General features: G+C 43.1%; 1 protein-coding gene and 1 non-coding gene across 3 annotated transcripts in view; both read right to left on the bottom strand.

Moving 5' to 3' along the window:
• Positions 1–21,454, bottom strand: part of LOC138628658 (FERM, ARHGEF and pleckstrin domain-containing protein 1-like) — a 46,708-nt gene extending 25,254 nt beyond the window's left edge. The window contains exons 1-2 of one of the 2 annotated variants that reach the window (XM_069711822.1): positions 21,226–21,454; positions 15,289–15,516 (exon numbers count right to left, since the gene is read on the bottom strand). In XM_069711822.1, coding sequence (XP_069567923.1) covers positions 15,289–15,462 — 174 coding nt within the window. In that variant the 5' untranslated portion in view covers positions 15,463–15,516; positions 21,226–21,454. The remainder of the gene's footprint in view (positions 1–15,288; positions 15,517–21,225) is intronic. The other variant, XM_069711821.1, reaches the window with a different exon arrangement.
• A 607-nt stretch (positions 21,455–22,061) lies between these two features.
• On the bottom strand, positions 22,062–22,135 carry trnai-aau (transfer RNA isoleucine (anticodon AAU)). The gene has a single exon. It is a non-coding gene; the product is annotated as a tRNA-Ile (tRNA).
• Positions 22,136–22,326: the final 191 nt, after the last annotated feature.

The raw sequence follows: 22,326 nt of genomic DNA, 5'->3' as shown, positions 1-22,326 counted from the left end.
ATAATGTCCAACTTCAACCATGCAGGGCCCAGTTTTCTGCAGCGCAAAACAATGTTGGTCTTGGTGGAGAGGCAGGAGTTTTATCATGTGACACAAGGCAGAAACAGGAGAATTGGAACAGAATACAACAAAGAAAACGTTGTTAAAAGCTGCATGAATCCTGCAGAAAAGGAGGAGACCGGAGTTGTCCGGAGGATGGGAAGGATGAGACAGAGAAGCAGAAGCCAGAAACATTTGTGGACAGGGTGCAGCAGGTCTTCTCGGTATGAAAAGTATCTTGACACTGAACTCCAAGTGTGTTTTGGGGAAAAGCAATTTCCTTCAATATCAGCGAACCCTTCTCCAATAACTACAGAGAGCATGTGTGCATGCATTGGGGAGATACCCTGTATCACATTCTGGTAATGTAACACAGGAATGCAGATGGGAATGTCGCCGCAGGAACGGCGGTGAAATATATATCAATCGCAGTTATAATAACACAGGCGTCACGAACACATGACAAGCGACCACTGAGAATGCTGCAGGATCGACTTACAGCTGTGAGCAAAGATTAAAACACCTTCACTCAGACTTCCACTGAAGACACTTGATTTTTCTGTCAGCTCAAGTAAACCTGGTTCTGCACTGCTATATTTTGTCATGGTCCTGTTTGTATTTCTGTCAAAATACCAGGCTGGCAGCCTCGAGATAAAAACCTAAATGTGGCTAAAAGATGGTGGAAAAAAAAAAAAAAAAAAAAAGCTGTAATGAAAAGGTGAGAGTGAAGTGCTGGGAAGTGAAGAAAGCCGGATCCCAAACAGACTTAAAAACCGATAGGCGCGGTCGCACTCTGCTCTTTTTTGGGCCCTGAAGCAAACCTCTAAAAACAACATACAGTGGCAGGCCAGACTCAGTAAATCTGGTGCACAGAAAGAAACAGCTGGCAAACTTCAACAGCCGTGAGGAGACGGTGACAGTGCAGAGATGGAAGCTTTGAAGGCCCGGTACATGTCTAAACTTTGGGAATGGTTGGTGAAATCCAATGTGAGCTTATAAAGCAGTATTTTTTGTTTACTGTAGATTTGCGTGGTGTTTCACTTCCACTCAGATGAGGGGGGAACAAAAGAGAGAAGTGTGATTATGTCACTGTGAACAGTCATAGAAGAACCAAAATAATGTATGAACCTTGGTGGTGAAATTTCTTATCATCCGAGATAAAACATCGAGGACTCCTGGATTTATTACTGCTGTGTGTTTTCATATTTTTATGACACCTTTATGGATGCAATAAGATCGCTGGCAGTGAAAACATTACAAAAGGCTTATATTTCTGAATTTTGAAATAAATTGCATCATCTCTCATATTTTAGTATTCAAATTTTACACCGGGTGAAAAGTCGAAAAGCCTAATGGGAAGATAAAGACAGACTTTGAGAGGCTTTAGCTTCAAAAAAGTGTCGCTTCAAATGGAGCAGCCTTTTCTCATGATCTGCCCTGATCTTGGCAACAGTGTCAGCACAGGAAGGAGTCACCCGTGGAGGTCAAACATGACATACATACACATATATAGAGCAGGAGAATAAAAACAGGCTTCGGTGTCACACGGGGATAGTGAGGATGTTAATGACAGGCAAATCTCTCGACACATTTTTATAAGTTGGAAGTTTTGAGGTTAAAAATAACGTGTGTGTGTGTGTGTGTGTGTGTGTGTGTGTGTGTGTGTGTGTGTGTGTGTGTGTGTGTGTGTGTGTGTGTGTGTGTGTGTGTGTGTGTGCGTGTGCGTCTATGTTGATATATTGCAGCAGAACAGACAGACTGAGGTCCTTTCACTTCAAATCACAATCGTTTCATTCAGCAACTCCCATCAATGAGGGTTTCTCAGTCTGCCAAAAACACACTGGTGCACATGGACACATTTTTATCATACTTTATCTTAAAGCCTGATTTTTCTCTCGTCTCATGGATGTGTTTTGCAAATCCAGACATAGACGATACTTTCTCAGTCGAATCTGCGTGCAATAAAACACGTCTTCGTGTGTTTACTTGCATGCAAACGCACAATTAAAGAAGTTCCAACGTCTCTAAAAGCAACCTGCAGAGGCCAAGGTCGCGTTCCTTCAAGGCCAAATTCAGTTTCACACAGCTGTCCTCTCGGGCCTGACACCAACACGGCTTCTCTCTCTGACGATAATTAGAAGGTTTAGCAGCGAGCCTTAACTGTCCAGCAGTGAACGGCACGGCAATCTGTCTTCAAGACTGGCAACCGTCCGCCAACTGTTCGAGCCAAAAAGGCTTCCAAGTCGAGCCTTAAAAAGGCATCAAAATAGCTCCGTATGTGGAAAACGAAACAAAAACCAGCATTTCTGTTTCTAATGCTTCGTCTTAAAATCCAATTTTGTTGTTTGTGACACAGCTGATGAGGATAACTACAACATTTGTATTAATGGTGCAGGACTGAGAAGTTGTTTATCACCACCAAAAAAGGTCTAACAACACAGAGGCCTCCCTGCAGCTGTGCTGACTGCTTCCTCTCTCTGTTTACCTTTCAGAAAATGACTCAGGCGCTTTTTGTGTAGAAAACTAGACACAAATTATAGAGGTGCCCCTGACTGAAAATGCATGTTAGGGAGTTGTGTGTCACAGTTAAGTATAGAAAGATCCATTATGGTCCGTTGGCAGGTTTATTGTGGTGGATCCCATTCAGTGAGTGCTTCTGGCTTGTGGTACTGACTATAAACAAGCCTGCATCAGTGTAAATTTGAAGTCAATGACACAACACAAGTTGCTGATACAGTGGGGAAAGATTTCAGTGTCTCCTGGATTTCCTTTGGAGTCACTCCATCACTTATCTAGACACAAGTTAGGCTCTTTGCCTACAAGGGAAACTTGCCAGTAAGCCATCACGGTGCCGGTCGACTCGTCTTCCTGCCAAAACGACACCCTCGCCGTTACCCGGCAAAGTCCTCGGCCAGCTAAAACACACAAAGAACACACTTCCTTTCCGCTCCTTTGAAACCAACGCTTCTCTCATGCAACAAGGTCAGTGCCAGGCTACACTGAGATGTGTTATATCAAAGTAATAGCTCTCTCGCCTTTTGAGGTCTATAGCTGTGAAAACCTTTCTCCTCTTTTGTTACCGTTTCTCTGTGGCCGCAGCTTCTTTTATGTTAGAGATGCAGAGTTCATGAAGATGCATCAATTCCAGTAAGAAACCTGTCTGTTAGTAGTAAAACAGTCACAACAGCAGTCTCCGTGTGACCTTAACTAACAGTACACTCTCCTATTCTCTCAAAACAAAACGGGCAATTTTCCATTTACCATATAAAAGTCAAAATATTACATGTCAATTATTCTATTAATTCTCCAATGTTCCCGTCACTCTGTTTCTTCAGCTTCTTTCTAAAACCCTGCAACCCACAGCCAAGAACAATATTCTCACCATCTGTGGCGGTGAGCTGAAGGTTTACACAGAGTCCCACAGCACCACTGATGCAAATGACCTATGAAAACCCAAAGAATGAATGGTGGTACCTCTATGTTGGGTTATGATTGATAACATATAGGTGTTTTATTAAACTTGCTAAATAAAACCACTGTAGGGATTTGTGAAAATTAAGAATCGAGATATGTTACCACACTTTTAGAATTGTTTTTTTGGATTACTGCAAGTCATTTTTGCACACGTGCATGAAATAGATGAAAAAGTCTCAGGGCAAATTGGCATGAATGGAGGGAATGTCGGAAAGGCACTCGTCTCCAGCCCTGGTCTGGTCTGGTCTGCAGCACTCTGACTAATGTCAGCAGGGATGGAAACCAGATGGGTGAGACTGACGATAAGAACTCTCCACGGAGTGAAAGAAAACACCTCGAAGCTGTTCACTTTCTTCCTTCAGTGCCCTGCTAGGAATACTAACAGCGGTGTTTCTGGCGCAGCTATTTTTTTCAAGGCAGAAGAAAGAAGACTGTGTTATTAGTTTTAAATTTACCATTACTGGGAAAAATCTGCCTTTCTCATAGACAGAAAAGACAAAGAAGCAAGGAAAGGGCACAGGGAGCGGTATGAAAGAAAAGGCAGAATAACACCCTGCAGAGAGAGCATCAGGGAATCACCTGACTAACCGCTCTCCGGCTGTATGAAGAAGTAATGTGCTGTAATTTGAGCTGCAAATCTGTGTGAGCTTTGTTCTCTTCATGGTCAGCATCATCCTGAAACTCTTGACAGCCTCATACCAGCAAGCATGCTGCGTCCTACTGCTAAACTGCATGTCAGTGGACAGAATATCAACAGCAGTTAGTTACGGCAACAATGTGCAGTGCAGCAGCACAAGAACAGAAATCATCTTCACACTCAAGGGAAGCTTCAAGTTTTAATCCAAAAGCATTAGTGTGTATTTTCTCTGTTGGTATGCATGCCAGCATTTGGTTAGACCCCCAGCTATTAGGACGATTAGCAGTGAGATAGATTGGGGGTTGTTCCCCAAAGCTTAAAATAATGTAGTCTACCCTGCAGACACACATTGTCTGAAAGGACCCATAAAATATGGTTTTGTAGTGTCAAAGCGCCGACTTAGTCCCGCTTTAAAATTAATGGTATCACTTTATTCAATGTCGCCTAAAGCAACTGCATCGCCTCTGAAATGAGATGACAAATCACACACCTCCCCTGCAGTTTGTCCCCATCCACACTGTGCACGGTTAACCCAGCAACTGCTGATGTCAGAGGCTAGAAAATGTCGGAGGGTTTCCCCTGCAGCCTGCTGGCATTGGCTAATGATGGATGTTTAAAGTGTCAAAACAACACCTCATTAGTTTGTGGACACTTCTGATTGGCTTTTCACTGTTACCTCTCAAACTGTCACTCATTTTGAAAAGTTTATCAGCCTGGACAGGTTGGATGATAAACCACTCGTCACACAGCCCATTAGGCTTTTTGTGTGTATATTCGAGGCGCAATCGAAAAGATCAGAGACTGTTCTTGTTGCAGAGCGAATGGAGCGCAACACGGTGATGTGCACGGATCAGAAGCTATAACCTTGGTGAGTAACTCAGGTGCTGATGCTGATCAAGTGATGTAACTTGGATTACTTACTCACAAAGGTTAAAGCTGTGTAGGCCACAGTGCTGCGTGCGCTCTGTTCGCATGCAACAGGAGAAGTCTCAAAACTCCTTGACTGCCACTCGTGTGCGTGTATATATAGGCAACCATTTTTTTAGGCTGCAGTTTTTAGCTTTCAACCTTATTAGGCCTCCTATTTCGGACAAGGTATCTGCATTTAGTCTCCACAAATATCACAATCTCCACCACCGACCCTCAGCTGCTGATAATATCTGTGTTTGCACACACACAGCTCACATTTATGTGATAAGACATATTTGCAATCAGGTTACTATCTGAGCTACATTCACTATCAGTCTGGTATGAGGCTAAAGAACGTCAGAGATGGGGAAATGTACAATTTCACCTCAAGAATAAAAATTTTAAAGAAGAGTAGAAAAATACAAGGAACAGCAGGACAGCTGGGCAAGGCTTCCTCCCTCCCTCCTCGACTGTCCACCAATCACACTCTCCGCCTCAGATTAGGTTAAACAGCTTAACATAGTGGCAAGACGTCAAAGCCCGTTCCTCAACACTGCCAGAAGGGAAAGGACTCACACAGACAGACAGACAGACAGACAGACAGAGAGAGAGACAGAGACACACAAAGCACATATGCTACACTGGACTGTTGAATAAACAGCATGCTGGCAAATACCTGCCGGCATTGTGGGAAATTTAAATGGTATAAATCTTTGATGGGGTATGATGACAATGCCTACAGGCTGCTTTAAACACAACACTGCCTATTTGTGCAGTAAATATATATATATATATGTATGTGTGTGTGTGTGTGTGTGTGTGTGTGTGTGTGTGTGTGTGTGTGTGTGTGTGTGTGTGTGTGTGTGTGTGTGTGTGTGTGTGTGTGTGTGTGTGTGTGTGTTTGTTATGGCTCGCAGCACACTGGAAGCAGACAATTAAATTGAACAGCGGAGGGGAATACATGCACAATGTTGTACCATAAAAAAAAAAAAAGCAATTAAGGTGTTGTGTCGTCTGGTGGTGTGCTCGTTTGTATGACGCCTCATGCAGTAATGAGGTCTGTAAATCTCGCAGCAGGGCGGCTTTTGTTTCCTAAAAGCTCCGTGGAGAAACAGGAGGATAAAATGGTAACGGTTAAACAAATGTAACAAGCTTTTATCTGAAGCGTCATCACGAGACGACTTGTAGAGTCGCTGTGGAAACTCAGTCTCTACTACAGGTTGTTAATATTTGTTCATCATAAAAACTCCAATATATCTGACATTCTGAGAGATTATCTATAAAATAATAACATTGGACACTCCAATGAAGAGTTAACTGTTATAGTTTGATCTCCTGCTTTTACATTTCTCACCTCTTTTAACGTGACAGCAAAGAAGCAGCCATTAAAAGCAAGTCCCAGATGCCTGAGTTTGGCCTGAGTTTTTGTTTATGTGGGTCTATGCATTTGTTGCTAAAACAGCTAATTTACAAGGAATTAAAGGGTGTGGAAACCCAATAAAATAGAATAGGGCTGCAGTTAAGCAGATAGATAGATGATTTACAAGCACAGGCTATTAAAACCAGCTAGACAGCTATTGAAGCTTGTCAATATAAAACCAATTTTGATGTCAAAATTTACATTTGTATTCTCTGCAGCCGCTCGGCTTCAAAACAAATTCTCCTGAATCACAGCAATGACCTTAAAAAGCCCCAGAAAGCTTCGTCGATCTGTTTGAAAATTAGAAAACAGCACATTTCATTTAAATAAATCAATCACAGACAAAGGCAGGAGGAATGAATCATCAAGGGATGCAGTCTTGGAAATTCCCATTTGGAGGTGTTAAGGGAACAGTCCCCTCAACAGTCTGCAGTTTAGGAATGATGGCAGAGAGACGGGGACATGACCAGAGAGAATAAACAGGAGAGGTGAAAATCCAAAACCACTTCATGTCCTGAAACATCACATTTCAGGCAACATTCCTTTGCAAGTTTCTTCGAGAAACAAGCGTCTGGACACTCAGGGGACACAGCAGGGGAGACACCACTGAATTCCACCGAGGCTTCTGGAAAACATCCAAAGAGACAAGGAGGGAGCGAGGAAGGAGATTAAGAAACACTTCACCTATTGAAAGAGATCTCAGTGCTGCATGCTCCTACACACCCACACACACACTCAATAACGTCCGAGGAAGTGGGAGTAAAGTTACTGGTCCAGACCTGCGGTGCGGATTGAGCGAGGTTGTTCTGTGGCCTTTGAAAGGTTTAATAATGGCGAACACTTAGCAAGGGGGAGAAATCTCATTTAGGATATTGAAGCAGACACTTGGGGTTTAAGCTGCAGGCTAAATTCTTAGCGTGCCAGACTCTCTCTCATGTTGAGGAATCGCTTCATTCCAGTTTTACTCTCCATACAGCAACAATTCAGCTTCAGTCCCTGTTCATTCATAATGCCCTTCAAACATGTGAAGAGTGGCGTGTTTCTGTGGAGAAATAAAGCTCTCCATCCCCCAACACACTCTACAGTCTTACAGCTGACTGTATCACCTTTGCCAGGGGAGAAGCCTGACAGAGGTAAACCACTCTCCTCCGTCATGGAGGGAAGATTTACAGCAGCAGGGGCGGCTGGGATGAGAATCAGTCAAGTCGACACAGAGACCTGTCCAGAGAAAGAAAAGTCTACTTTCTCAGAGACATTTTGTGCAACAGATTCCTCTCTGCTGCCTCGTTTCATCACGAGGTTCTAGTTTTCCCGTTTAAGGGAAGAGAAAATCAAATCAAGCCTCACACTACAGCTAAAATGATCCGATTAGAAAAAGACAGGACTGTTGGCTGATTAAATCAAAGCCTGAGTCCAACAGCAACACATATCACCAAACACACCTTCTATTTTATTTAAACAGACATCCCCATCCACATTCATTTGTCAAACATGAGATCCAAATGGGTTCTGGCGACCTTCCAGGGTGTCTGTTGCCGGCGATAAACCTGCAGCTGATGTTCATTTTCCATTGTGTGTAAAACAACAGCATCAAGGTATTACCACACCAGACTGAAAGCTGAGATATTATTAAGCAAGTTAACCATCAGAAATACAACAACTCCTTTCAAATACAGGATATAATTAATGTTTGAAGAGTGAAATGAGCAGATAAACTGCAACTACTGCACTTGTAATCCATAAAAACTACCAAATCTGTGGTTTTGTGTGGCAGAGTGAAGCAGGGGGTGCAGTGATTACCCTAAATGGGGCCCAGCTCTTCACTCTTGGCTTGACTAGCCTCCACCGGGGACCTCATTCAGTGCAATTACAAAAAAAGAAAAGAAAAAAATAAGGACATAATCTGCAGCCAAGCAGAGCAGACAGTGTGTTTGCTCATTCACTGGCTCATTCTCGTAATGCGAAAGGCTTCTGTGGGAGACGGATGTGTGTCTGTACTGGTCTTCCTCTCCCCCAGAGCTCTCTCTATTTCCATAACACCACGTCTCTCTTTTTGTCCCTCAGCGGGGCCCTCTTCGGTTCTCCTCCACCCCCACCCTGCTCCCTTTTAGAGACAAATCTCTCTCTAATTGTTTCTGCATCAGCTTCCACTCACTAGCAATAATCACCAAGTCTCACACGTTCCTTCCCTCCTTCCTGGCTTGGAGGCAGCTTTGAACTCCGCAGGTTTAAATGCTTCCACGTGGCTCCACGTGCACAAACGCGATTTAACGGCAAAATAACAGAATGCATGTTTCTGGTGAAAGAGTTCAACAGCGGTACAGAACATCATGTCTCACACCAGAGAGGCTGGTGAGAAGGCTAAAAAAGCAACATCATTGCCACAACCTGTAGCAGGACAATAAACTACACTGGCAGGTCGAAGCTCAGCTACAGAAAGAAGAAGTAGCTAAAGAGAAGTCAGTCCCTCTCTGAGGTCTCTGACCACAGGAATGAGACAGCGAACGCCAACCATTACATAATACAGCAACACAGTTCCTCTGTGAGAGACTCAGGCACACTGCGTACACACGTTTCCCCAACTTTGGTCACTTTATATGCAGATGAGGGTCACAGAAATGATTAAGACTGATATTTTAGGTTATATTGCAATTGCAATTTTTGAGAAAAGGTAAAAATCAAGCATTTTTGATTGCAACAATCACATAAAAACTCCAGGAGGGACTGATTAAAGCTGCAAGCATGTATTTTTAATTTTGGAAAATGCACATTTGGTGTTCTGAGAAAGGGATTCACTTGGGGGATTGTAGAGTCACAAAAATCCAGATTATCCTGATGTGCTTCATGTTGCTTCATGTCATCTATGTGATGTGACTCACTGCTGAGGGGAAGATGATACATCCTCCAGGCAATTCAATGGAAAAAAAAAAAAAAGAAAAGAAAGAACAATACATTATTTAGTCATGTTCATCCCTCACTTCCATCTAGTCATTAATTGTAGGATATTACATGGGCAAATCTGATTAAATATTCATTTCAATAGGAATCTAATTAACTCATCTTACTGCATGGCAGGTTGTATCCTGCACACATGTATTCAACGTGTGTATGTCCATGCCTATAAATGCACACATCCATATTACATACTTTAATGTGGCCCCAATCAAATAGAATCACTCAGTTTGTTACGATTCAGCAGAAACTGGGAGGTTTTAACACACACACACACACACACACACACACACACACACACACACACACACACACACACACACACACACACACACACACACACACACACACACACACACACACAGGGAGCAGGTCGCTGTAGATGATGAATGAGGCCTGCCAGAGCTACTGTTAGTTCTGTAAACACTCCAAGAAAGTAAGAGATTATCTAGAAGAGAAGACCAGAGAAGAGAAAATGGCTCATAAACCTGCAGAGATCATGCAGCTAGTGTTTCGGCCTCGCCCTGAAATAACTTCACTGTCTTTAAACATCACCTTGGTTCTACCCACACACTCAAACCACGGCAGCTTAATTACCAGGACTCCTGCCAACTTTACAACACGACCAGAGTTTGGCTCCAAAACACACACTCTCTCATCTCTTATCACTTTGCACTGGTTTCTGTCTTTCTTCTTATTTCCTGTGTAGATGTAAATTCGTTCATATATGCCTCAGGGTGAAATACTGCAGCAGAGGACTTACAAATACAAATTAAAAGAAAAGAAGCTGTTGCACAACTCAAAGTTTAAAAAAAAGTAACTGTCTGCGTACTAATTCTAATGCGAGGCTGCTTTAAAACTCATTTCCTCTGCTCTTGTTAGACCCAAATAGACTCAGAGATGGGTGTACACCAATGAGGCACTCATAGCTCCGTTGTGGAGGAGGGATGAAACACAGCACAGGAGAGAAGTCTGGATTTGAGCATTTGGAGGCCAAAATGGTGCCCTTAAAATGATAAAGAAGGAAGCCAATAAAACAAAAAAAATAGGAAAGTTCATGTTACGACAGTGTCATTGTAATTTCACTCGTGTCTGTTTTAAAACAGACACTTTTAAAAAGGTGTGACTCACTCCCGTTCTCATTCCTTTCATATCTGGTCTCCCCACATGTATCACTCACTCCCAAGGCAGCGAGCAGCACAAAGGCACATCAATTTCCAAATGTCAACGGCTCCACGTCGAAGCTAAAGAGCGACCGTGTGTGTGGGTTTCTGCATAATGTAGCTGGGGACTTGTAGCTCATTCATCACAGGCCTTTGGGGACTGCTAGTCCATCAAATGATGGTGTCTGTAAAGCAGTTTTATCATCCCTAATCCGCATAACCCCTCCTCCCCCCCGCACCCCTCCCAGAGTCCCGTATGTTTCCCCACAGCTCTCTCCGAGACAGAAACACACATGAGGTCAGGAGCGATGCAGATCATGAAGCCGCAATCCAATCATGTGACAAAAACCTTTGCTGTGATCTTATTACACGAACACCTCCCACACACGTGTGCGGAAACACACCGCTGTCCGCTCACTCCTGCTGCCTGCTTTCAAAGTCAGTCTTGGTTGTGGATACATCGGATGGTCTTACGAGGATTAAGGTCGAGTATAGCATGCTGGATAAGAAAGGAAAACTATGAACCGATCAGACTCCACTTATCGACAGATAAGAGAAAAATAATAGTGTCATACGATCGATCATCTATGAGACAGAAGCAACAGACTAAACGGGATGAAAACGTTAAAGCTCCCATCAGGTCACATGTGGCTCCATATGTGCAGGTCGTAATCACGCAAAGAATTACAAAGGCATCATCTGGACCAATGAGATTTCTTAGTGAGGGCAGGTCCATGGGGGACAGGCCTCGCAGAGCTGTCCTGCTCTCCAGGGACTCAGCAGGACTTTGTAATGCAGTCCAGGTCAAAACGGGGACATGACGACACGGCAGTTGTCTGACAAATCTGTAGTGAACTTCAGTTACATCACAAAGGTCCAACAAGAGAAGAAGATGAAAGCAGATTGTGACTGAATGTAAAAACCAGCAGGTTAAAATAAGACGAGCGTGTTAAAAACATTAGGATGATGGTTCCAGTGTTTCCTGAAGTGACATGAACCAAAACACATCATTTTGAAACTCGTTTATTTTTTTCATTTTACTTCTTAGAGCTTGTGCTACATAAAACCAAAACTTTTAGCGAAAGAACCAAGAACTAAACTCTGTGAATGGTTTCATTGATTCAAATACAAGAATCTTGAAGCAAATGAGTAACATACGGTCCATCCTCCATTATTCACCAAGCATGCAAATACACACACACAAAGCACATCCTCTCTATCTTCAATTATTCAGCAGGTGGGAGTGAGCGGGGATGTTCAGCACTCACACACTCCTCTGCCACGCTGCCCCCATTCAACATTAATAATGAAGCCTCCAAGGGTGCGTGTGTGTGTGTGTGTGTGTGTGTGTGTGTGTGTGTGTGTGTGTGTGTGTGTGTGTGTGTGTGTGCACGTGTTGGTCACTAATGCAGTGTGTGCCAATGTCATGTTACAATGTTTTATTTATGTAATGTGTGGAAAGAAAATGACAATAAATAATAAAAGTGTCAATAAATAAATGCAGAAGCTGAATAGGTTCCTTTTCCTGTTATGTCAAGAGAAGGTTTTACTGATGCTCGGGCCTCTGAACACCAAAGCTCCTTCTTGATTTAATGGGTTCCATGTTTCGGTGTCGACTCCACATACCCGCCTGACAGCCTGGGGATACAGACCATTTTATAAACAGCAGAAATATGATGAAAGCCTGAGAGGTGAATGTCAACCAGCTGGACCTGAGACATGGGTCTTTATGGAAGACGCATGTTGCAGCGGAACGTTTCGAATTTTCTTTCATTAAAAGGTAAGTCATTTCATTAATAATGGATTACTGAACTACGATTCATTGACCCATGTTGAACATATAATAAGGCTTTCCAGACTCTGAAGTCGAAGGTAATGAGCCTGTTCTTTCCGTGCAGTAGAAGGTTTCTGGTGGCATCACAGACTAAACTTCACATAGACATGCATCATCCAAATGTTACGGATCCCTATTAAATAAATGTCTTCAGTTCTGCTCTGCTCATTTGCTGCAATGAACTGCCATCAATAAATAAATCTACTGCTCATACAAACTGCATGCACTTCACAATAAAACAGTTTTAAGTGAAGCAGGAAGCTAACATGATTTATTTTGTCTAAAAGAACTATATATGCATTTTAAAAAAATTTTTTTTAGAAGGATGTCATTTTTGAGACTTTACATGGATAAAATATAAATTATTGAATGTTTTATGAATATTGAAGAAGAGAGACACTCAGAAAATTAAAGGAAACATATTTTCAACCACCAACAGTAAGCAAAAAGGTGTGCATAGTTTATGAAACACAACAGAGCGCCTTATTAACATTGAAGATCAGGTAAGAAAAATACAGATAGGACTGATTTGTGATGTCTTATTTGTGCAAAAAGACCAGTTAGCTTATCAGAATTTAAAATAAAAGGCTTACGACCAAATGCACACCTTCGCTTTCCTGTAATTGGTTACCGAAGTCTTTAAAACTTAGAATAATAAAGGTTGAAATTCAAAAAACTACTACGGTATGCCAACATTGTAACTTTAAAATGCATTGCCCCTTTCCTGCAGCATGTTGGCTGAGGTTTCCAGATAACAGGCTGGTTAATGAGCTCGCCTTCTACTTTACCCCCCTGTAGTGAAAAAATGCCCAAAGGATTGCCAACATTAGTGTAAGCTGCTGGCTTATCTCTTGATTCACCCGTTAGACTACACCTACTGCACAAACACACTGCGAGGCATTGTAACAGGAAAAGACAGATTAGGTGAGTCAAGGTCGACACACAAAGGCTCTTTTTATTTCACTGAATCTGTAATAAACGCTGAAAACAACTGTCATTAATTTGGGTGGTTCACTTTTCAATGTTTTTTTGCTCATTTTAGCTCAAGTCTCCCTGTTTCTGATGCCTTTTCCTTTCCTTTTCACCAGCAAACAAACAATCCCAGCATAAACAATGAATTATTATCATGGGATCTTGCTGCTCTGACGTCAGCCATTTCATTTATGGATGTTTCTGCGTGTGTGTGTCACCATGAAAGAGTTTGAGGACAAAAAAAAAAAAAAAAAGAAAGATTTGGCATCAATTTAGGATTGTGAAAACTCCTCAAACACTTGTGCAGATGACATCCCTCAGAGAGACACCAAATCCCAGCCCTCTGTCAAACTGTCCACTCATACACACATCCTCAGGCGGCGGCACACTAATGACCACATGCATTCTTGGCATTTTCACAAAAGCCAATTACGCCTTCCGCCGGACCGGCAGCTCTGGATGTTCGACGAGCCATCAGAGACGGAGATTCTCTCCGGATTCCTTCCTAATTATCATCACAAAAGGTCCCCCAAAATTAAAGCCGATAGTACAGCAGCTGGGTTTTCTGAAGGCATGAAACCACCGTCTCCGTCAGCTCGCGGCTGACATTAATTCAAGAATTCCAGAGTACCCCCACTCGGAGATGACATACCGAAGCACCACAGCACCGATGTCATTAAAGCTGCTGCCGGTGTCGCCTCTCGGAGGACTCCTTTCTCTGAACAGTTTTAGGGAGCAGCAGCAGACACAAACCTCACCTCAGACTCACTTATAGACACGCTGACACTGGGATTCAAAACACATACAAACACTCTGGACACCGCATCAGGGTGAATATACAAACAACACAGTTATGTACATTTGTGACCCAGAGGCTGCAGGGAAACTGAGATTAAAACAGGAAGACAATAAAGGCTGCAGTGTGTTTCTGTCTGAGATGCAGGCTCAGGGATCCGTAGGTGCAGTGTGCTTAAGACAGGAAGCTGGCTCCTGTCTCACTTCCTGTGTATCTCCAGGAAGTCCAGATCTCAGATAATGAATGTATTAATGAAAAACAAATCTGAATATTCCCACTGATTCACCACGCCTCCTGTGTTTGTTTGTTTTTACAGATTAGCATCAGTCATCAGTCATTAATGTCAGAGTGCCGAAAGAGAGCGATAAATAAAAGAGTCCTGAGATGAAAAGGCGCGCAGAGAAACACACGAGGTGTTTTAATCTCTCAGCTCAGCCCGAAAGGCAACTCTGCAACTGAAGCTTTTTATTTGGTGCCAAGGCTTCCATTCCATATTAATGATCTGGACTTACCTAACAGGTTTCAGCAGAATGCAGAGGTGTGTTCGAATGACTGATTTCCAAAATATGAGAACTAAGGTTACGTAGATGTTGTCACAAAGGAACCTCGTGATTCATGATGCATTTTATTACAATTCTGACAGTGCAGCCAAAATCATGTGTAATCAGTCCACTGCAGGATGTTGCGTCAGTATCGCTTGAACAGTGCGGATGACCGGGATCGAAGGAGGAGGTCATGAAGAAGTAGGTAAGGAGCTGTTGGATGGATTAAACACAGGACATTTGCCAGGTGACCAGGATTGGTGAGAAAGAAATGTGGAGGGCTTTTCTTGTGTCTCGGCAAAAACCTAAGCGAGCCAAAACCGGACACTGACAGTGTGCTGTAGTGGACTGATGGGTGTATTACATGGTTTGGGTGGGAAGGTGGTTGTTTTTGTCCACTGATAATGAAAAGTATGATGGAAAACAACCAAACTCTTGGACTCGGATGGATCAGTTGATTTGTGTGCAAAACTCACACATACAAATACTCAAAGATGTATGTCCGGATTAACAAATCAAGTCTGTAATCGTCCACCAAAACACTGCTCACCGATATCTGGAAGACTTCCTGTGAGTCATCGAGCATCTGGACCCTTATGGAGACCTGTCGGCCGGGAGGCTGGGTAGGAGGGCGCAGGCCCGGCTCCAGCGTGGACACGCCGAAACTGTCGGGGGCACCCAGCCTCTGCCCGGCTGTAGACGGCCTGTCGGCTGGTTCCACCATGGTGACAGACTTATCAGTGAGGGGCTGTCGAGCTGCAGGGACTTCTGTTCACGTCTGGGGGAGGAAGGAAAGACTTTTTACTCAAAATTCAGGGTATGAAGTTTGTGTCTTTATAAGTGCTTCAAGCCAACAATCTCCTGAGTCTGTGATTTGTTGGGCTTCTTAAATACATAGTAGGCAGTTATAAACAGGAGGGATCATGCATTTCCTCCAACATCCAGGCTGCTACACAGAAATAGCACAGTTACATCACATCCTGTGCGTTGGAACATTTGTGTACACAAACTCCATGTAAGGCACTCCAATATTGCATTTATAGGACATGCAAATGCTTTTAGTGGGTGTTGGATAGACTAAAAACTGCATTTTAAGAAACCCAGGCCGTGAATGTGAAGCAGAGAGCTGCAGAAACTGAAAAGCTCCAGCTGCCTTCTCTAAATAAGTAACGCTTTAATACTGCCTGACTTAAATGGGAATAGAAATCTACCCTGTGCCTCACTTAAAAGGGAGTTTGAAGGATCCTTTGTGCCAATGGAGAAAACACTGCTTGGATGGAAACTCCAATTAGTTAAAGAAATGTGTGAAACATCTTCAGTATACTTTAAATTGGCCTCGCACAACTTAAAAACCACAAGACATTTAGTCAGAGAGTTTTTAAGTGGTAATTTTTATTTGACTGGGTGATGACATGAGGTGTATAAACCGCAGACTGGGGCAGCCCCCACACAGCATGGCCAGATGCACGAAGAGGCAGACAGACGCGTGTCACACCTCTCCAGACGCTCACTTCTTCCAGCGCATGCAGGTGGGATTTACTGTGTTTCATAGGAGCTGAGTGCAGAGCTCGGTTTAAGGCCAGTTCAGACTTGAATCAAAGCCTCACAAGTAGGGCACATGGGATACGGTCTGAGAAGACACAAAGACACCCAACCCAACCCAACCCACCACCCCCCTCCCACCCTCTCTTCTTTCAAGCACACACAAACTTTTCAGCGCCCGCCCGCCCGCCCCCCCACCTCCATCCCACACTTGATAAACCTCAACCTCAGACAATAAATATCCCCAGCAGACAGTTAGTGACATCACGGCTGAGGAATGTTTCAGAAGACAGTCAGTGGGCAGTGCAGGGACCAGGGTTACACACTGCTGCACTGCCCTGACACACACACACACACACACACACACACACACACACACACACACACACACACACACACACACACACACACACACACACACACACACACACACACACACACACACACTGGTGATCCAGTGTTTGCAGCACTCTCCAACAACCACCTGATTGTCGATAATGAAATCCCTATTTCTTTACCTTCTGGGATGAAACTGCTCTTTTGTCGGTCACATTTACTCACATGCAGTCATTTCTTGTCAATAAATCAATATGTCGTTGGGAAAAAAATTGGACACCCTGTTGATTAACAGGTTCTAGTCGAAGGTTTTAATCCAGTCTTCTCCTGAGCAGCATTTATCCTCATTTTAAAAACACACCATGTCTTGTTGGTGCTGAAAAATGGAGCTGGACCAGTACGTCAATCAGAAATTTAGAAAGAGGAGTCTTTATGAAGATATGTTGTGACATATTGTGATCTGACCGTTTTAACTCCTAAATATCTCCCTCAAAAATCCAGAGTTGGTCGAGGTGCGGTGACAAATTATCCATCCTCGCTTCAACAGCCAACCTGCATCTGGATAAACACGCCGTTGTAAATATTTAGGGACAAATGGGTGGTGCAGTGAGCAGGGATGACCTACATCAAAGACTACATTAAGGCAAACATCCATCCTGAATACTAGAAGTGTGCGTTATTCACCAGCTCCAACACTGTGGTGAATCTACTGTGGACTTGTGTGAAAGGAAGTACAAAAATAATACACCAACAAAAAGAAAATTAATATGCGCACATAATAAATGAATATCTTTAGATTTTAAACTGTTGCTCAGACAAAACAAATTACACTCTAGGGCATCTGTTTGGGTATTTTCAACTATTTTCTTTTCTATTTCATAAATCAAATGAATTATTAAGAAGCTTATTAGTTAATGCTGGAAATACCTGCAGAGTTTTCGGTCAAATAGTCTGAAGGAGGAGGCCCCGGAAATGACACAGGAAGTGAATGTCTACCAGCTCCAGGGGAGCTACTCTGTTTCTGACCTCTGTCCTCAGTGGGAAAATGACTAACTTCTACTTTGTGAATGAACTGCATACTTCCCCACGAAACAATGTGTACAAGTAGAAAAAAAACATCAGTATTACTTTGATATCAAATCAAGCCATTCATTTCAAAAGTGAGACCTGACCAAAACTGGATTCACCATAGTTCTTAGCAGGGAGGTCACCTGTGTGTGCAAATACGTTGAAAAATCGTACACCATCCTCACTAATCCCTCCACCTGCACACACACAGGTTAATGCCTCTCCTCACCTTTGTGACAAAAGCTTCAAACTGGAAACTGGAACCCGGCCAAGGAAGTGACCTGACAATAAAGGGACCTGACATTCAAGTTACTCATTACACCTGTGGGAACGTTCGTCTGTTCTTGTGCGCTGCTTCCCTACCGCTCTGAAATGAAAGCTCTGCTCAGGTGTTTACTGGTAATTCAGCATCGGCCTGTTTGGGAGACAAGAAATGAGACGCCGACTGAGTGCTTCATATTCTGCTCTTGAAAGCCGACGCTCACTCACTCACGTAGAGCTGCTTATTTCTCCCTTCAAAGCAAAATAAGTGTCAACTCAAGAATGTGCTTTATGGCTAATCATTCACTAACAAGCAGGTGCCAATTACCCTGACAGACATCAGCCGATATTCAGCAGACAGCAGGGCTGATTTGCCTGCGTGTCTTCATTCTTTCCACAACAACTCATCAACAAGGAACCACAACAAAACACTGTGCTTTCAATGAGATTTGCAACACCAGCAAAATCACAAGTATGGTCAGTCTGATTAAAGACGCCGAGAATAAAAGCCCTGCTTGTTCATTTTGGGATCAATCTGACCACCAATTAAATCTTAAGAGTGGAAATTTGGTTGCCAGAGTTTCATCATCTCTGGCTGGGCTGGAGAGGATTATACATGGAGAGAGTTGTGCAAGAGAGGAATACAGAGCGAGCTGGGCACACAGGCACAAAGGAAGCTACTGTGGGAGCAGGGCTTTAACTCACAGGGACCAAGGCCTCTCAAGCAGCCTTTGAACTGGTGTTAGTTGAAAGTTTCCCATGAGTTGGAGCGAGGGAAGCCCGGCCTGGGAATCGGATGCGAGTGTGTGCATATATGTGCATCTGCAGAGAAAGCGTTACGGTTACACAGACATGACCGCTTGGGGCTTTTGTTATTAAAAATTAGCAACTCTGACAGATATTAATGTAAAACCTGGGATGTTTTGTGCCTGTCTGCTGGTTAAGATTATCTCTGAGGTTAACTGAGCAGTCAGTTCTGACTGACGGGGTTTAAATGCCTGACAATGAGGACGAGCTGAAAAATCTGATATTACATAATTTAGGTAAGAATATTCACATGGATGTTGCATAATAGGCAACATTTGCCAGCCATAAAACATTTCTGCACTTTGATAAGACAAATTTAAAAGCCAAATTCGATTAATGCACTGGTCAACAAAATGCTCAATTATTCACCATGTTAAAGGGATCATGGTCACGAGATAATACAAACTACAAGGATGTGATTGTACTGTGTGTGACATGTTGGAGTTTCATATACTGATGAGCTCATTCTTCCTAAGTTTGCAGCAGTGTTTCTATTAGAGAAAAAATATGATTATGATAATAGGGTTGGAAAACAGTGGAAAAAATTTAAAAAAAAAAATTGCTAACGCTTATGTGAATGTCTTTAAATGTCTAGTTTGGTCCAAACCTGAAAATATTCTGTTTACAACAACCAAACAAGTGAGAAAGATCACAGAAAACAGCATTTAAACTCATTTCTTACAATAAGTGAATTTAGCAATTTCCTTTAAAATACTGGAATAATAAATTGATCATCAGAACTATTGGATATCAAAGGTCAAACAATTGACTAATCCTTTCAGCTCGGATGCAGTGTTAAAACCTTGGAGTCCAAGTAAGACAGAGACAGATTCAGGCTGGACTAAAAAACAAGAACTACATGTTGTAAATATTCTGCCTGCAAGATCTACCCACTTAGCTATTTCCAGAGCGCTGTAGTGACTGTAGGATTTGGTTGAAGGCTCTGAGAACAGTGAGGCAAATAGATCTTGTATTTCAAGTATTTTCCCGTGATACCGTCATGAAGGTCATGAATAAATCACCAAGCTCAGAAACGAAAATGAAAAGCTAAAAAGTGCAGTCGAGATTAAGAGAAAATAGGACGCACAATGAGGACACAATAAAGGAATAAATCCAAGGCTCAGCTAGAGGCCACAAAGACGACTCATTACCTGCCTCGTTGTGTGCATTGTTACTGACTACATTCAACATGGCTCAACTGAAATGTGACAGGTGAGGCTGAGACGGAGGCTCCGACACAGCACGCTTACACCTGTGCTTCATGACAGATCAATGGCTGCACTGATACCACGTTTTATCAAGGTGACACTCGCCATCAAAGCTGCTCTGCTGCCCGCAGGAGAATTACTATTGGGAGATTGTGTGTGCGTGTGCGTGCGCGTGTGTGTGTGTGTGTGTGTGTGTGTGTGTGTGTGTGTGTGTATTGATCTCAGAAGCCACCAAACAATAGCAAAATGAAGTGCCTATATGAGCAAGACAATGCAGACGGTGGGTGCTGCCACCCCACCGACCCCCCGTGCTCTGACCTAACTCTGAAAGGAGGGGGTGCAAAATGAGCATGTGGCCCCCAGAAAATCAATACAGGAAAGGGATGTGTTTGTCAGCTGAGGGTGACACCTAATAGGTGGCCCTTTGTGCATCCTCCCGAGGGTGGGAGTTTGATTAGGGTTTCATAATGCCATGTTTGTCAGCTGAAATAAGACACACACACACACACACACACACACACACACACACATGACACACACACACACACACACACAGTCAGAGTACAGTTGGCAAAGAGCAAGCCCCAGAATGTAGGTTAGCAGAGTAATCCTTTAGGCCACAGCAAAGATGTCAGTAGGCAACCTGCTCAACTCAGGACACTGGGCTACTGTCTGTGTGTGTGTGTGTGTGTGTGTGTGTGTGTGTGTGTGTGTGTGTGTGTGTGTGTGTGTGTGTGTGTGTGTGTGTGTGTGTGTGTGTACTGTATAAGTTAGTGTTTTATAATAAAACGTATGTTTTGACAATGGTAAGCTCAGGCTGTGGTCAGGTTTTTTTTTTTTTCTTTAAAAGCATTGTGAATACGAAGCAGTAGAATAACTGTGGAAAGGAGCTGGAGGGAAAAAAAATATTACAGTTAAAGCAGCTAAAACTACAAAAGAAAAGGTTAAGTTTTCTGAAAATGTAGTAATGGATCAAAGTGGGCTATCGTCCTATCCACTAAGCTCACAGTAAAAGAAGCTCTGCTGGAGCTCTCCAAGATCAGCCGATTAGGAAAATAAACAGGCTGGTGGCAATCGAGGCGAGTTTATAGTAAAGAAATCGGGCTCAACGCGGCATAAGGCACTGTTGCTTTAAAACGCAAAAGACATTTATGCGTAAAAACTGGTGCGCGTATTGCAATAAAACTGCAAATCTAAAGTGTGCACAATACCAGAAGAGCTTCGTGTAACCTCGCTTCATAATCCGGATAGCATGATTTCCTTACCCCCTCTTCCTCCACAGATCCACAGATTGTCCGGCAGTAAGAGCTTCTATTTCTAACGCGCTCGGTTAAATCCCACACCGGGCTGTCGTGCAACTTTTGCCTCCGTGTTCCTCTCCTCGCAGCAGAGCCGCTCCCTCTCAGGTGGGTTTCTGCGCGGTCGCCATTGAGCCAAATGTGGCAAGCCGCGCGTTGAGCTCAACCCTGGAACAATAAAGAGCAGCACACACCGCCTCCAGCACCGCGCGCCACGGCACTGGTGTCAGCTGGAGAGAAAGTGCAGCTCCGGGCAGCTCAACAGCGCCACAAACCGGTGATGTGGGGAGACGGCTGCGTGGGTCGGGTACCATCCATGGCATGATAGATAATATTAGTTATGAAGGATTATTATTGTATTTTAAGTATGCAGATTAAGATTGTAGATGTAAAACACCTAGTTTTTTACAATAGGGGGTGTTTTAAAAGGGTAATATAGTTAAAATTAGCTCTAACTATGAATAATAACTCAGCAATATAATATTTATCATTATTATTATAGATAATGTAATGTAACCTAAAACATAGGTATGAAGATTGTGTTCTTTTACTTTTGATGTGATACTTTTAATATTTATGATACTCATGTTTACTGAGGATTTCTACGTACCTTGGACTATTTCTTCTTCCAGCACTGCATTCCGATTCAGGTTCTGTTCATTAAGAAAGAGATTTAATTATACGGTGGCACATCGCAGAGCATTTCATGCCACTTATTTCACAGTAAATTGTATAATCTGTTCAAATATATCAGTTGTGAATCGCGTCACAACTATGCTGGAAAAAAAAGAAAACAAAAGACGTGGCCAGTACGGGGATCGAACCCGCGACCTTGGCGTTATTAGCACCACGCTCTAACCAACTGAGCTAACCGGCCATGAGAGGCAGCTGTTAACAATGTCGGGTTACGTCATACGCAACATTCCCAGCTGGTATGAACAGTAGTAACTGTCACGATACATGATTTCTTGGTAGAGTTCAGTTACCGCAGCGACGGGAGGTCCGGTTTGTTGACTTTTATGTTCCTAACGGTGACACCACTTCACATATCACGACACCGGAACCTCC

The sequence above is a fragment of the Brachyistius frenatus genome, unplaced genomic scaffold (assembly GCF_029030835.1).
Source record: "Brachyistius frenatus isolate BFR_SWC_R1_liver_20210118 unplaced genomic scaffold, ASM2903083v1 Contig_103, whole genome shotgun sequence".
Classification (NCBI taxonomy): domain Eukaryota; kingdom Metazoa; phylum Chordata; class Actinopteri; family Embiotocidae; genus Brachyistius; species Brachyistius frenatus.
Note: the sequence above shows the minus strand (reverse complement) of the source record. Positions and strands in the feature narration are given on the sequence as shown.